Genomic DNA, 13,502 nt, shown 5'->3' with positions numbered 1-13,502 from the left:
CTGGCCCCCTATGCTGGCCCCAACCCCGGGCCGGTTTGGTGCGCGTCCGACCGCCTGTTCGGCCGCGGCAGGCGGGAAAGAGGGGGCGCTCACGCCTGTGCGCACGCGCGCACGCGCGCGTGCACGCATACGTGAGGGCGGCCTCAATCTTCGGCCCCCGCCCCTCCCCCAGGGGACAGGGACCCGCACATGGGGCTTTCACGCCCGGGGGCGATCTTTAACCGCGCGCCCCGAGGCCGTGTGGCGTCTCCCGAGGCGCGCTGTTGTGCCTCGGAGGGGCCCCTCCACGCCCCCCCCCCGGCCCCCCGGCCCCCGGCCGATAAAAAAAAAACCCGGGGCGAGTGTAATCTACCTCACGGTGTGCCTGGACGCCGGGGAACGCGGGGGCGACGCCTTCGGGTAGTTCCCCGCGCCCCCTCTCGTGTGTGTGTGTGTGTGTGTATGTGTGTGTGTGTGTGTGTGTGTGCCCGGCCCGGGCGTTCCCCACCAACCAGACCATGGTCATGCCGCGTTACATCCCCGCCCCTTCGGCCCTCTCCGCAGGCATATACAATGCGCGTACAGACACGCGTGCGTGCGCTCGCGCACTCCCGGCCCTCCGCTTGGGTGGGCAGAGTGCGGCATGTTAAGTGGGCATCATGCGAGTCTCTGGCACTGAGGCTCCCCCGCCCAGCTCGGTTCAGATTCCGGGCCCCCGCCCAGCCCCTCCCCCCGGCCCGGGCCTGCAGCACGCCCCAATATATGTGCTGGTGGCACACGGCAGGAAAGCCCCGGGCCCGGCCCGCTGGGTCCGGCGAGACTGGCAGCATGGCTCTCCGCCCGCAGACTCGTCCCCCCCGACACACACACACACACACACACACACACCATGGGGCGGTCGGTGCCCAACACACAACAGAGTGAACCATCCCCCCCCCCCCCCGCACCCACCCCCGGGCATGTCCCTTCATCTGACAGGATGCCCACGCTGGACGAGCGCCAGGGTGCCGCTGTCCCCACACGGCATAGCACCCGCCTATCCTCCATCGAGAGGGTACCTTGCGTGCACACCTCTCGCCACCTGCGGGGGTCAGGACGGTCGAGGCGGCAGGGCCAGCGGGGTGAGGGGCGGCGACGGCGGGGGGGGCGGGGGGGGGGGGGGGGATCGTCAGCCGGATGGTGCCCATGCTCCAGGAAAATACACACACGCGCAGACGCACGGGAGCCTCCTTTTCCCGTCCGTTCGGAGGCCAAGCCGGCCTACGCTCGGCCCCGGTGCGTTCCTCCCGACCTAGGGGCTAGCTCGACGGGCACCGGGAGCACCGAGGGCGGGGACCGGGAGGGGCGAGGGGGGGGGAGGGGGGGGCCAAAGGCATTCACCAGCGAATGCGCCCCAGAAAATCCAGCCACCCTTCAGGTAAGCAGAGCACGGCAAGCCTGGTCAGAGACACCCTTGGCCGAATGTGGGTGGTTCTCAGAAAGGCACAACAGCCCTGCCATGCGCCTGAGCCCAAGCATTTCGATATGCCCAAATCGCCGCGGCGTTTGGAGCGCCTTTGCGATGGCTGGTCACCCACGGCGGGCGGCCCGCGCGTACGCACACACATACACACCCACACACACGCACATGGCCCAAGATGTGCAAGCGTACGGGAGGGTAGTTAAAGAAGGGGCGAGCGGCGCGAGGGGAGGCCGCGAAACGAGGCGGATGCCCGAGCGTGAGAAGATCGGGTGAGAAACGCACACACACACACACACACACACACACACACACGAAGACGCGCATGCGCCCCTGGCCACCACACGCGTCCGGGCTCGCCCGCGGACCGGAAGCCATGGCACCCCGGCGTCGGCACAGAGGCCCGGAGCCGCGACAATCGTTCGGACATCGGACCTCGAGCTCGGGCAGACTGTCATCAGGGGCACCTCACCCCCCCCCCCCCCCCCGGGCCCCGCCGTGCCTCGAGGGCTTCCGGCAGGGGGGCCTTTCTCGGCTCCAGCTTATTTCTGTCGGCCTGTCCCCTCCAAGGGGGGGAAAAACAAATACCCCCTATGATGCCAACGGGCGAAGGTTGCCGCGGGTGTGTCACTGAACATGGCGCGCGCCCTCTCACCGGCGCCCCCCCCCCCCCCCCCCCCCCGCTAGGCGGTGTGGGGGACAGGAAAACCATGCCTCTCCTCTCGGGGGCTCCCAGCCTCGGCGCCCGGCTCCTCCAAGGAAAGGGCCCGACGCGCGGAAGACGGCGTGCCTGTGTCCGCTCGCCAGGGAAAAGCCTTGGTGGGTGCCAACCTTCTTGGCGAGCACCCCTCCCCCTCCCCCAGGGGTTTCCGCCCGGAGGGGCGCGGGCTTCCCCTATTACTAGAGCCTACTGTGTGCGCTGCACGAGACACCAGCAGGGCAGACTGGCGACATCCACGCCGCCGCCCCACGGCAGGACTCTCTCTCTTTCTCTCTGGTCTTCCGGTCCCCGCGCCAGCTCCCGCCCCCCCCCCCCCCCGCCCTGCGAATGTTGACGATTGCGGGGTTTCACATGGCCGTGCTCGCGGTGGCCGGAACTTTTGGTCCAGTTGTGGCAAGCCAGCAGCCGGCATCAGGCAAGACAGCAGCAGTTAATGAGCGCGCGGGGCCCGGTGGCTCCCCCCGCCCTCGCCCCTTCCTCCCGCTGCCGGCCCCCGCCCGCCGCAGCAAGTCCAAGTAAGGACCGGCAGCCAACGAGCGTAGGCCTGGGTGAATCCTCTCGTGCGCAAGCAGCCCCGGGGGGTCGAGCGCGCCGGCAGCCCTCTCGGCCCCCGGCAGGGGGCGCGCCCTGGGCAAGAGGCTCCCCCACTCGCTGCCCCCGCGCCCTTCTCCGCACCACGGCCAGACCCTGCCAAGCTCTGGCCCCTTTGCCCGCACTTCGCGGCAGGCTAACTGCCAGCCCACAGAGACTGGCGCGAACCCCCCCCCCCCCCCCCCCCCCCCCCCCCCCCCCCCCGGCCGCCCCCCCCCCCCCCCCCCCCCCCCCCCCCCCCCCCCCCCCCCCCCCCCCCCGCCCCCCTCTCCCGCACGCGGTCGAGCCTCGCCCCCCCCCCGGAGCCGGCCTCCCGACACATGCCCTGCACGCAAGGGCCCGAACATGGGCATCCTCGATGGGCGGGGACCCCTCTCGGCAGAGGAGCAGCCCCCCCGGTGGATGAGGGGTGCTGGGCAGGCTTAAGGGTAGGGGCGAAAGACAGATAGCCGGGTGCTATGCCGCCCCCCTCCCCGCGTGCCGAACACCGATACCCTCCGCCGCCCCCCGCCCCCCGACACAGCCGCCCCCTCTATGGCACCAACACGCCCGGAGATCTAGGGGACGCGGCAGGCCGGACCTCATATGGAGAATGACATTCCACTCCCGGCCACTCCGATGAATGCCCAGTTACAATATGGGGCACTCCACCGGACCACCGCCCCTCGCCCCCGCCGGATGAGCCGGCACCCCGGAGCGGGCACACCATCGAGGGCACCGGCCGCGCACCGGCCCGCCCGTCTCTCTCGCTGATGTATTCCCACGGCCTCTGGCTACCCGGGGCCAGACCCCTCTGCCCCTATCGGGGGCCGTGCGGGGCACACGCCAGAGTCGCCTCTTCCTCCGGCTAGGCCCCCCCCCCCTCCCCGCCGTCCCGCCACGGGATGCCTGCACACTCTCGCAAGAAAATACACCCAGCAGGGGATGTCGTGCGAGGCGAAAATGAGCAAAAGCACATATCATCCTTCTGAATGGAAACATCCCCCCCCCCCCCCGGAACAACAACAACACCAACAACTTTGCCACGCACAAAGCCACGCCCAGGCAATCCCGGGTCACAGCTCCTGGCAGGGCACCGAGGACTCCCCGCCCCGAAGGTGGGTTCACCCGGAGGCGTGATATCCCCGGGATCACGCCCTCCTTGGGCGCATCGGCGGCATGTGCCCATGAATGCGTCTGCCCACGAATCCCGGCCATCATGGCCCTCGAGAGGGGATCTCCCCCGAGGAAATCCCCCTCGGGCTGTTAGCCCCCCGCCCAGCGTCCTCGGTCGGCCACAGCCCCCCCCTGTTCATCCCCCCCCCCCCCCCCCCATCGGGGACCACCCCCTCCCCGCCGACACAGCGCACCCTCCAGGAGGTCCTCCCCTCCTTCGTCGAGCAGGAGTAAGAGCCCCCTCAGGGCCTACCTCGCCTTCGCCCCGACCGCCCGGCAGGTTGTGTGCCCCCCGTTCCCCCCCCCCCCCCCCCTCCCCAACCGCACCCCCGCACCCCCGATCGGCCCATGCGTGTTTACGGCGCGCATGCCCACCAATCCACACCGGGAAAGCCCGGCACAAGGCTCGAGGAGGGAAGGGGGTGAGAAAAAGAAAAAAAAGAAAAGAAAAAGAAGGTTCCATCTCCGGCTCTCCACCAGGTGTCTCCTGCATGCTCTCTCCATCTCTCCCCCTACCCCCACCCCCACCCCCACCTCCCTCGTTCTCGCGCACAGACACACTCCCCTCTTTTCTTTCTTCTTTCCTTTCTCCCCTCCGCGCATCCCTCAACAACAGCCGCCAACACCACCCGTGGGCACCAGCAGCAGCCGCCGCCGCCGCCGCCGTCGCCATGTCTGATGATCAGCGCTTTTCCAAGGCCGCGACCGATCTCCGGTTTCGCAAGGCCCCTCGCAAGGTGACCAAGATTCAGGTTGATTCCCGCTTCAAGGGCATGTTCGAGGACGACCGCTTCGCCACCATCGGTACGTCATCTGCATGGCGGATGTCCCCGCTCGGCGCTCCGCCCAGATTGCCCCACTGTTCCCTCCTTCCCTCACACACACACACACGCACACATCCCCCTCTCCCGGTTCTTCCTCCGCACAGCCTCGGTCGATCGCTATGGACGCCCCGTGGCGGAGTCCAAGAAGAAGCGCGCCGTCAGCGACCTCCATCGGTTCTACGAGCTGGACAAGGAGGCATCCGACGCCAACTCCAGCGACCAGGCCTCCGACAGTGAGGCCGAGGCGGAGGAGGACGAGCAGGCCGGCAATAAGCAGGCTGATGCCGCCTCATCCGATGAGGACACCCCTGCCCCGAGTCGGCCCAAGGTGTCCGGCTATGATCTGGCCCGTGGTCTGGTCACGGTGGAGTCCTCCGATGAGGAGGACGCCGGCGAGGCAGACGACTCCGATGCTGAGGGTACCGATGCCGACGCTGATGAGGAGGAGCTCGACGCCGCTGTGGTTTTGGTGCGTCCCCTCCTTGGGGTCCTTCGGCCGCTGGCCGCACCTTCCGCCCTCCTCCCCCTCCCCCCCCCCCAATCCCCCTTCATGCACCCACCCCACTCCCCCCCCCCCCCCCCCCCCCCCCCCCCCCCCCCCCCCCCCCCCCCCCCCCCCCCCCCCCCCCCCCCCCCCAGCCCACTCCCTCCCCCCCCCGTCCCTCCCCCTCTCCCCCCCGCTCTGCGTCCGTCCCTCCCCCCCCCATCTCACTCCCTCCTCCCCCTCCTCCCCCCCCCCCCCCCCCCCCCCCCCCCCCCCCCCCCCCCCCCCCCCCCCCCGTGAAGTATGGCTGACTCCTCTCCACGCACATGCGCCCGTAGGATCGTGTCGATGTCCCGATTGGTGATGCCACTCGGCGCTTTGCCTGCGTCAACATGGACTGGGACAAGATCAAGGTACTTGGCCCACTTCGGCTCCCCCTTCGCGCATGCAAGGGTTTGTTTTGTTGTGTTTGCTTCTTTTTTTTTTTGCCTCCCCCCCCCCTTGGCCACTGACGGCGTCCTTCGCAGGCCGTCCATCTCCTGAAGCTCTTCCAGTCGTTCGTGCCAACCGGCGGGTCGATCATCTCGGTGACCATCTTCCCCTCGGAGTTCGGCAAAGAGCGTCTGGCCTATGAGGCCCAGTACGGCCCGCCGCGCGAGCTCTTCACCAGTCCGAACATCGATGAGAAGGAGCTCCGTGAGGCCGAGGAGCTCGGCCTGACCCAGGAAGATCTGGAGCATGAGCGCATGCTGGAAACCCTGGCCCAGCGGAAGCACCACCTGCACGCGCGCGACCTGGACACCGGCGAGGAGGGCCAGGTGGCCGATCCGCGCCTGATCAAGTACCAGCTGGAGCGCCTGCGCTACTACTACGCCGTGGTCGAGTGCGACAGCGTGCGCACCGCCATGGAGGTCTTCGCCGGGTGCAATGACATCGAGTTCGAGGACTCCGGCAACCTGGTGGACCTGCGCTACATCCCGGATGACATGGACTTCGAGGATGAGCCCCAGTGCGTTTTCCCCCTCCCTCCTCCCCGCCCCGGCCGCCTGCCCCGGCCTCGGGCCCTTTCCTTTCCTCCTGCATGCGGCGCCTGTCTCCTGCCACCTCCCCGGCCCCTGGACTGACGCCCACTCTGTGGCCCTTCTCCCTGCAGCGACTTTGCCGACTCTCTGCCCAGCAACTACATGCCGACCACCTTCCACACCAATGCTCTGAGCCACTCGACGGTCCGCCTCACCTGGGATGAGGATGACCACTCCAAGAAGGCTGTCCTGCGTCGCCGGCTGGATGAGGTGCGTGCGCCAGGCGCCTGTCGTGTGAGGGGCCGGGAAAGGGGAAAAAAAAAAAAAGAACGAAGCGGGCGGACGCAGGGCCGGGCCCGGGGCCCCATCGCATGCATCCGCATGTTGCACCCCGCCCCGACACAAGAGACAGCCCGCTGACACAAACACCCCCTGCCCGTGGCATTTCCACAGAAGGACCTCGATGACATCGACATCTCGGCATATCTGGCGTCCGATTCGGACGACAGCAGTGATGACGAGCAGCCTGGCGAGAAGGCCCCCTCGCGGTCGATTGACATGGCCGACGACGAGAATGACGAGATCATTGACAAGAGCCAGCGCAAGAAGTATTCCTCCCTGCTGAAGGAGATCTCTCTGGAGGTGCGCGCCTTTCTTCTTTTTTTTTTCTTTTCCCTCCCTGCCCTTGCCCTTTCCCTCCCCGAAGTTTGTCCCACCTCCTCATGCGTGCCACTGACCTTGGTCGCCGTGTCCCCTGCTGCACCTTCTGCTGCTTTCTTTTTCGCTTGCCCCCTTCCCCTCCCCTCCCCCCCCCCCCCCCCTCCACACACACACCACCCTTGCACTGCGCACCCGCACCATCAAAGAACAATCCCGACCAGGAGATGGAGATCACGTTTAACACCGAACTTGATGACAAGGTTGATCGCCTTGTCAAGGAGCGTAAGAAGAAGAATGTACGCCACACACTCCCGTGCACAAGCGCGCTCGGCGCGATATCTTTGTCCGCTGGCCCACTTACCCTTTTCTCCCTTCCCCCCCCCCCCCCCCTCCGCCTCGAATCACAGCAAAATGCCGACAAAACCGTGTGGGAGGCCTACCTCGACCGGCGCAAGGAGAAGCGCAAGGAGCGTCGCAAGCTTCTTCGCCAGGGTGCCAGCGCCGGGTCCGACTCGGAGGATGCCGGGTCCGATGCCGAGGACCCCGAGGCCGCTGCCGAGGCCGCCCTCCAGCTCCAGCTTAAGCTCAAGCAGAAGAAGAAGAAGAGTGCCTTCGGGTCTCTGGGCGGTGGCTTCTTCGATGATGCCGCTGCTGCTGGTGATGACAAGCAGACCGAGGCCGCGGCCGACATGGCCAAGCAAGCCGACCCCTTCCTGGCGGTGCAGGAGCCCACCGCCGGGTCCTCGCGCGCGGAGCAGCGCCGTGCCAAGCAGGAGGCCAAGCAGCGCGAGGCCGACGAGCTGGCTCTCATGATGGTCGGCGACGGGACCATCAGCAAGCAGAAGCACTTCGACTTGCGGGAGATCCACCGCGCTGAGCGCCTGGCCGGGCGCAAGAAGCTCAGCTCCAAGGACCGGGCCCGGGTGGAGGAGGTCCAGTCGGCCGAGGCCGGCGAGGACGCCTTCAAGTTCAACCCCAAGGATGATCGCTTCACGTCCATGTTCGACTCGCACAAGTTCGCCATCGATCCCTCCTCGCCGCACTTCAAGCGCACCTCGGCCATGGATGCCCTTATTGCCGAGCGCCAGAGTCGCATTCGCAAGCGCGAGGCCCAGGAGGACCAGGCCCGTGCCGCCAGCAAGGGCGCCGCCGCTGCCGCCGCCGCCACCTCTGCCTCCTCCTCCTCCTCCACCTCGACCGGCACCTCGGACAGCCTGTCCCAGGACACCGTGGACATCTCCAGCATGGTGGAACGCCTGAAGCGCAAGGCCGGCTCCGGCAAGGGCCCGGCCGGCAAGCGGTCCCGCCTCTGAGAGGCCGAGCAAAGGGGCGGCGAAATCTCCGCTCGTCTCTCCTCCCCTCTCTCCTCCCCCGTGCCCCCTCTTCCTGTGCTCCCTACTCTTGCTCTCCCCTGCTCTGTGCCTCTCTCATTGTCCAGGAAGACGCACTGGAAGAGCCCCTCCCCTATCTCTGTCCCTCTGTGGCATGGGGGGATGCTTCCCAGAAAAACCAATATCACATAGACCACACACACGCACACATGCACACACACGCACACACGCACACACGCACACACGCACACACACGCACACACGCGCAGGCAGCAAGAGATGAGTGCGCGCGTAGACCAAAAAAAAAGGGAATCCGGCGCTGTGGCTCACACGAAAGGAGGGTGTTTGTGTGTTTCTGTGGCTCTCGCCACTTTCTATGTATTTGCGCAGCAATGCGCCCACCGCGGGATGGACTGCACACCACTAGACAACGGCATGGAGGACACCGCCGCTGGGCATCGGCCGCAACCGGACAGGAGCCAGGGAGGACCACCACCGGAGAAGCGGACGCGGCTGCAAGCCGCACAAGAAAGCGGGCCCCGGATGACGGGACGAGAAGGCAAGTTGGGCCGGGCCATCGGAACTGGTGGCTGCACCGCCAGGACCGCCACCAGCTGCATTGCCTAGAAGGCGCCGCAACCGGCGATGGCGAAGCCGACGGACGTCCAGTCGGGGAAACGGCAGGACGCACGGCGAACCAGGACCGAGATCGGGATCGACAGGTCGGCCAGCGTGGGCGTCTGTGTCGGAGGAGGGGGCATTGCGAAGGCGGGAACCGGCGGGGGGGGCCAAGTGGAGACACCTGGAGGTGGGGGTGGTGGCAGCAGCAGCAGCAGCAGCAGCAGCAGCAGCAGCAGCGGTGAGTGCGCCCCGGAGTAGGGTGGCAACAACAGAGGCCAGGAGACACCCGGCCTCCGCGGACGAGGCAAGCCAGTTACCACCACCGGCCGCCGCCACAGCCGCACCAGCGCCACCGTCATGATCGTCACCGGCGCTGAGCCCGGAGGTCGACCGCTTACCGACGACGGCGGCCGACCTGAGCGGAGAAACCGGTCTTGATGGTGGCCACCGACCGGCGGGAGTTACAGGCATCACACTGGATGAACTGCAGGCGGTTGTCCTTGGACAGCTGGGTGTCGCGGGACTTGCAGATCTTGCAGGTGACGTACTCCATGATGTAGTGACGGAGGACGCTCTCGATCTGCTTGGGGGAGAACCGACCACGGATGATGAGGCGACCAGCGCCATCCACCGAGCCGGAAGTACCGAGCTCGGCAAGCAGGAAGTTGGTGACGTGCTCGTTGGTGCGGCGCATGCGGCGGCAGATCTCGATCAGGTTGGCGAAGATGGTCTTCTTGGCGCCATCGCGGTTGACCTGCGGCGGGATCATGGTGTAGCGCTTGCGGTCGCCACCGTGCTCGGGGTTGGCCTCGCGGATCAGGCGGAAGGCGCGCTGCAGCAGGTCCCCATAAGCGTAGGGGGTGTCGTTGCCCTGGTAGACGGCCATCGGGTCGCCGCTGGTATCAACATCGGCATCCATCTGGAAGTCGTCCGAGTCGCCGGCCTGGTTGAACATGTCGTCGCCACCGGCCTCGTCGTCGAAGTCGAAGTTGAACTTGCTGGAGCGGGAGGACTTCTTCGGCGCGTCGGACTCCATGAGGGCCTGCTCGAAGGTCTCGAGGCTCTTCTTGCTGCTGCGCTTCTTCTTCTTGACCTGCGTGTGCGGTGGGACAATCCAATTGCGATGGAGGGGGGGGGGCAGGGCGGGGAGTTAGACATGGCAGCCGTAGGAGGGCAAATGAACCACCGGAGGCGACGGAAGGGAGGGGGAGGGGGGCACAAACCTCAAGACCGCCAAGGTCATCATCGCCACCCTCGGTGGCCTCGGCGGGGGTGTCCTCGTCGTCGAAAGCAATGACCTTTAGTGAGGGGAAAGGAGGAGATGTTAAAAACCAGGACCTTCGAGCGTGGGAGGAGAGGAAGAGGCCACGAGTAGCGGGGGAGGGGGGGGGGAAGAACATACCTTCTTCTTCTTGCTCTTCTTCTTCAGGCCGTCGAAGGGGTCCTCCTCGGCGGCGGCGTCGGTGGTGGGGGCATCGGGGGAAGCGCCCTCCTCGTCGGCGGCATCGAAGTCAAAGTCGACCTTCTTGGAAGACTTCTTCTTCTTCTTGATGATGCCGAGCGAGGCGAAGTCGTCAATCTGGATGAGCGGCCCGGGCGTACAGGGGGCGAGAGAAGGGGAGAGAAGGGAAGAGAAGGGGAGAGAAGGGGAGAGAAGGGGAGAGAAGGGGAGAGAAGAGGAGAGAAGAGGAGAGAAGAGGAGAGAAGAGGAGAGAGGGAGAGAGGAGGAGAGAGGGAGAGAAGGGGAGAGAGGGGACGGAAAGGGGGACAGAGAGGGGAAGCAAAAGGCTCGGTTAGCAAAGGCACACATAGGAAAGTAGGAGGAGAGGACAGGTTGGAGGGTCAAGTACAATCTCGTTCTCCATGGTGAATTAGGAGGGGGGGGGGGGACCAACTGGGTACGGGGAAACGAACGCAGACTGGATTGTTGGGAGGACGCATCCTCCGCGAGGGGAGGGTCCCTCTGTGTAGGCACCTCTTCAGACATGCTCGTGTACGTGCGTGCGGTCCTCCGGGGGGGGGGGGGGGGGGGGGGGAAGAACACCGCGTGCCAAGGGCGAGAAGTCCAGAAGAGCACAGTGGACAGCCCTAACGGGGGCACCAGGGGGTGGCCAGTGCGGCGGCACTAGTGAAGACGACCCCCAGCCCCAGGAAGGGAAGCATGCCTCCCCTCCGACCGTGTAGCCCGGGCGCCTTCCCCCGCGCGGACGCGCACAGGAATCGACACACGCCAGGCCAGGCACCTCTCTCCAGCTCCTCCACACACGCCCCCCCCCCCTCGCGCACCGCGCACCCACCAGAAAAGGGACTAGGGTTGGGACATGGCTCTGGATGGTAGAATGTTATTTATAGTGTACATGGCACGTGAGTGCCGATTGATCAGCGGATGGCCAGGTAGATGATGAGGCCGATGATGGCGATCAAAACAATGATGATCATTGTGGTGATGGCCTTGTTGGTCATCATGCTAAGGACACACACATAGACAAGAAGAGGGGGGAGAGGGAGGGGGGGAACAGACGGAGGAGAAGGAGAAAGGGGCAAGAAAGAGGGGAGGAGGGAAGAGGAGGGGAGGGAGTGTGAGCGGGAAACGTGAGTAGTAGGAGATGGGGAGGGAGGAAGAGAGAGGGAGGGAGAGCAGATGCGAAGGAATCAGGGAACGAACCGGCGGCGCATGCCGCGCAGGATGCCCGCGGCGCTGTCGATGCTCTCATCGGCCTGGTGAAGAGTAGTGTGGGCGTGGCTGATCTGGTCGCGCTGGCGATGGAGATCGGAAAGGATCGACTGACCGATTTGCTCTGCACGCATGGACACCCCCGCCAGAGGGAAGGGGAGGAGGAGGAGGAGGAGGAAGAAGGAGAGAGAGAAGATGGAATGGAGATGAGAAAGGGAGTAGAGCCGGTGGAAAAGGTAGGATGTGGCTTTGCGCACCGGACTCGTTGGCCACCTGCAGGGAGCGATCCAGGGAGTCGGTGGCGGCATCCAGGCGCTGGTTGGCCTCAAAAATGCGATCACGCTGGTTGGCCGAGTCATGGCTGGAGGAGGTGTAGGCGCCGGCAGTGACGGCCTCGCGATTGCTGTCGGCAATGACCTGGTGCTGTGATTGGCAAGCCGCGTGCGCGCGCGCGCGCGCGCGCGAGAGCCCACGCCCCAGCAGGAGACAAAAGGGGAAGATGAATGGGGTGAGAAGGAGGAGGGAGGGGCAAGAAGGCAGGGTCGGTATCTTGGATAAATGAAGCAAAGGTAGCCACTCGAGGCGGAGCAACATACCAGGCGCTTCTCCTGGCGGTTGAGGTCGTTCCAAAAAGCACGGACACGGTGCTGCAGGGAGTGACGATCCTTCTCCGGCATGTCACGGCACTCGAGGTCCATTTGCTCAAGCTGCGAGCGTATACACACAAAGGGAGGCCCGGAGGAAGGCAGGAACGGGATCAGTAAGCGGGTCCAACCGACAGGGGAGCCAGACAGCGAAGCGAAGGGGCAATGACGCACAATCTCCTTGGCCTCCTCCACCTCGCGCTTGGCGGCATTGATGAATTCCTTGCGCTTCTCTATGTATGTATGTGTGTGCGTGTGCATGTGTGCATGCGTGCGTGTGCATGTGTGCATGTGTGCATGCGTGCATGCGTGCATGTGCATGTGTGTGTGTGGTGTTGAAGACCAGCGCAAGGGGAGTGCAAAGGAAGAGCCGGAAACGCCAGGCATGTGTCAGTGGCCGAGAGGAACAGCCGAGGCAGGGGGGGGGGGGGGGGAGGCGAAAGGCCAGCATGCACGCACCGCCGGAGGAGTTGGGGATGTCCGAGCTGGTGCGGCGACGCAGGCTGTTGATCACATTGTGATACTCGGACTCGTAGGTGTTGAAAAGATCAGAGCCGCCGGACATGGTTGTGGCAAGTGAAGGAACGCGGGGGAACGGGGGGGGGGGGGGGAAGCAACAGGGGAGGGAGGAGAGTGCGGGGAAAATAGGAAGGGGGGCTGGGTGGGGCTGGGGAGAGGAGGGTTGACCGACCACCGGGCCGGACTCAATCGACGGGGGCCGCCGAAAAAAAGGTGCCCGGCACCTCGGCAATCCACCTGCCAAGGGGGGGGAATCTCGCGAATGGGCGGAAAGGCGATGGGAGGAGCGGAAAGCCTGGCGGGGACCGGCCGGGCCGGGTCGGGCCGAAGGGCCTACAGTCCGCATCACTTCGTGCGTGTATGATAAAGACACTTTGGACGGCAGGCACCCCGTCCCTTCCCCGGCCGGCCTCGGGTGGCTTCCCTCGAGGAGATGTGTCCGCCGAAAAGATAATAACAGCCACCCTATTTTGCCCTGTTCGGACGCGGCAGGTCGGGGTCCAGGGCGGACTATCTCTCTGACCGGACCCGACAGAACAGGGCGGCAGGCACCCCGGTCGCATTCGGGCAGGCTTTTCCCCCCACGCCCCCGAGACTCGGGATGGTGGACGATCATTCCCTTCCTGCATATCTGTCTCGAGGTGGCCGCGGGCCCGGGAGGTGTGCCTGGGGCCCCATGGGGGGGGGGGCCGGTGCCCCCACCGGCACCGCAAGTTAAAGGGCCCGACCACGAGTCGGTGCAACGGGGGGCGGGCAAGGGAGAAGAGAGGGAGAGAAGGGGGGCGGGGGGAAGAACACCGCGTGCCAAGGGCGAGAAG

At 66.0% G+C, this 13,502-nt stretch overlaps 4 protein-coding genes across 4 annotated transcripts; 1 reads left to right on the top strand and 3 right to left on the bottom strand.

Annotated features, from left to right (window-relative positions):
- The first annotated feature begins 4,555 nt into the window (after window positions 1–4,555).
- Window positions 4,556–8,434, top strand: H696_03404 (hypothetical protein). The gene is made up of 8 exons (XM_009497270.1): window positions 4,556–4,709; window positions 4,834–5,198; window positions 5,552–5,626; window positions 5,741–6,222; window positions 6,367–6,505; window positions 6,689–6,877; window positions 7,102–7,191; window positions 7,303–8,434. Exons 1-8 carry the CDS (start codon window positions 4,577–4,579, stop codon window positions 8,206–8,208), a joined length of 2,379 nt encoding a protein of 792 aa, XP_009495545.1. The 5' UTR covers window positions 4,556–4,576; the 3' UTR covers window positions 8,209–8,434.
- A 215-nt stretch (window positions 8,435–8,649) lies between these two features.
- On the bottom strand, window positions 8,650–9,206 carry H696_03403 (hypothetical protein; the record flags this gene model as incomplete). The annotated part of the gene is made up of 3 exons (XM_009497269.1): window positions 8,650–8,849; window positions 8,918–8,966; window positions 9,192–9,206. The coding sequence occupies 3 exons, from the start codon at window positions 9,204–9,206 to the stop codon at window positions 8,650–8,652; spliced, it is 264 nt and encodes an 87-aa protein (XP_009495544.1).
- Window positions 9,207–9,241: 35 nt separating this feature from the next.
- Window positions 9,242–10,712, bottom strand: H696_03402 (hypothetical protein; the record flags this gene model as incomplete). The annotated part of the gene is made up of 4 exons (XM_009497268.1): window positions 9,242–9,940; window positions 10,071–10,145; window positions 10,250–10,426; window positions 10,698–10,712. 4 exons carry the CDS (start codon window positions 10,710–10,712, stop codon window positions 9,242–9,244), a joined length of 966 nt encoding a protein of 321 aa, XP_009495543.1.
- A 457-nt stretch (window positions 10,713–11,169) lies between these two features.
- H696_03401 (hypothetical protein) lies at window positions 11,170–12,785 on the bottom strand. Its single transcript, XM_009497267.1, has 6 exons — window positions 12,625–12,785; window positions 12,340–12,398; window positions 12,118–12,228; window positions 11,779–11,944; window positions 11,513–11,645; window positions 11,170–11,314 (listed from the first exon to the last, which is right to left on the bottom strand). The coding sequence occupies exons 1-6, from the start codon at window positions 12,728–12,730 to the stop codon at window positions 11,227–11,229; spliced, it is 663 nt and encodes a 220-aa protein (XP_009495542.1). The 5' UTR covers window positions 12,731–12,785; the 3' UTR covers window positions 11,170–11,226.
- Between the last annotated feature and the right edge of the window lie 717 nt (window positions 12,786–13,502).

This window comes from Fonticula alba (genome assembly GCF_000388065.1).
Source record: "Fonticula alba strain ATCC 38817 unplaced genomic scaffold supercont2.5, whole genome shotgun sequence".
In the NCBI taxonomy this organism is placed as follows: domain Eukaryota; order Rotosphaerida; family Fonticulaceae; genus Fonticula; species Fonticula alba.
Note: the sequence above shows the minus strand (reverse complement) of the source record. Positions and strands in the feature narration are given on the sequence as shown.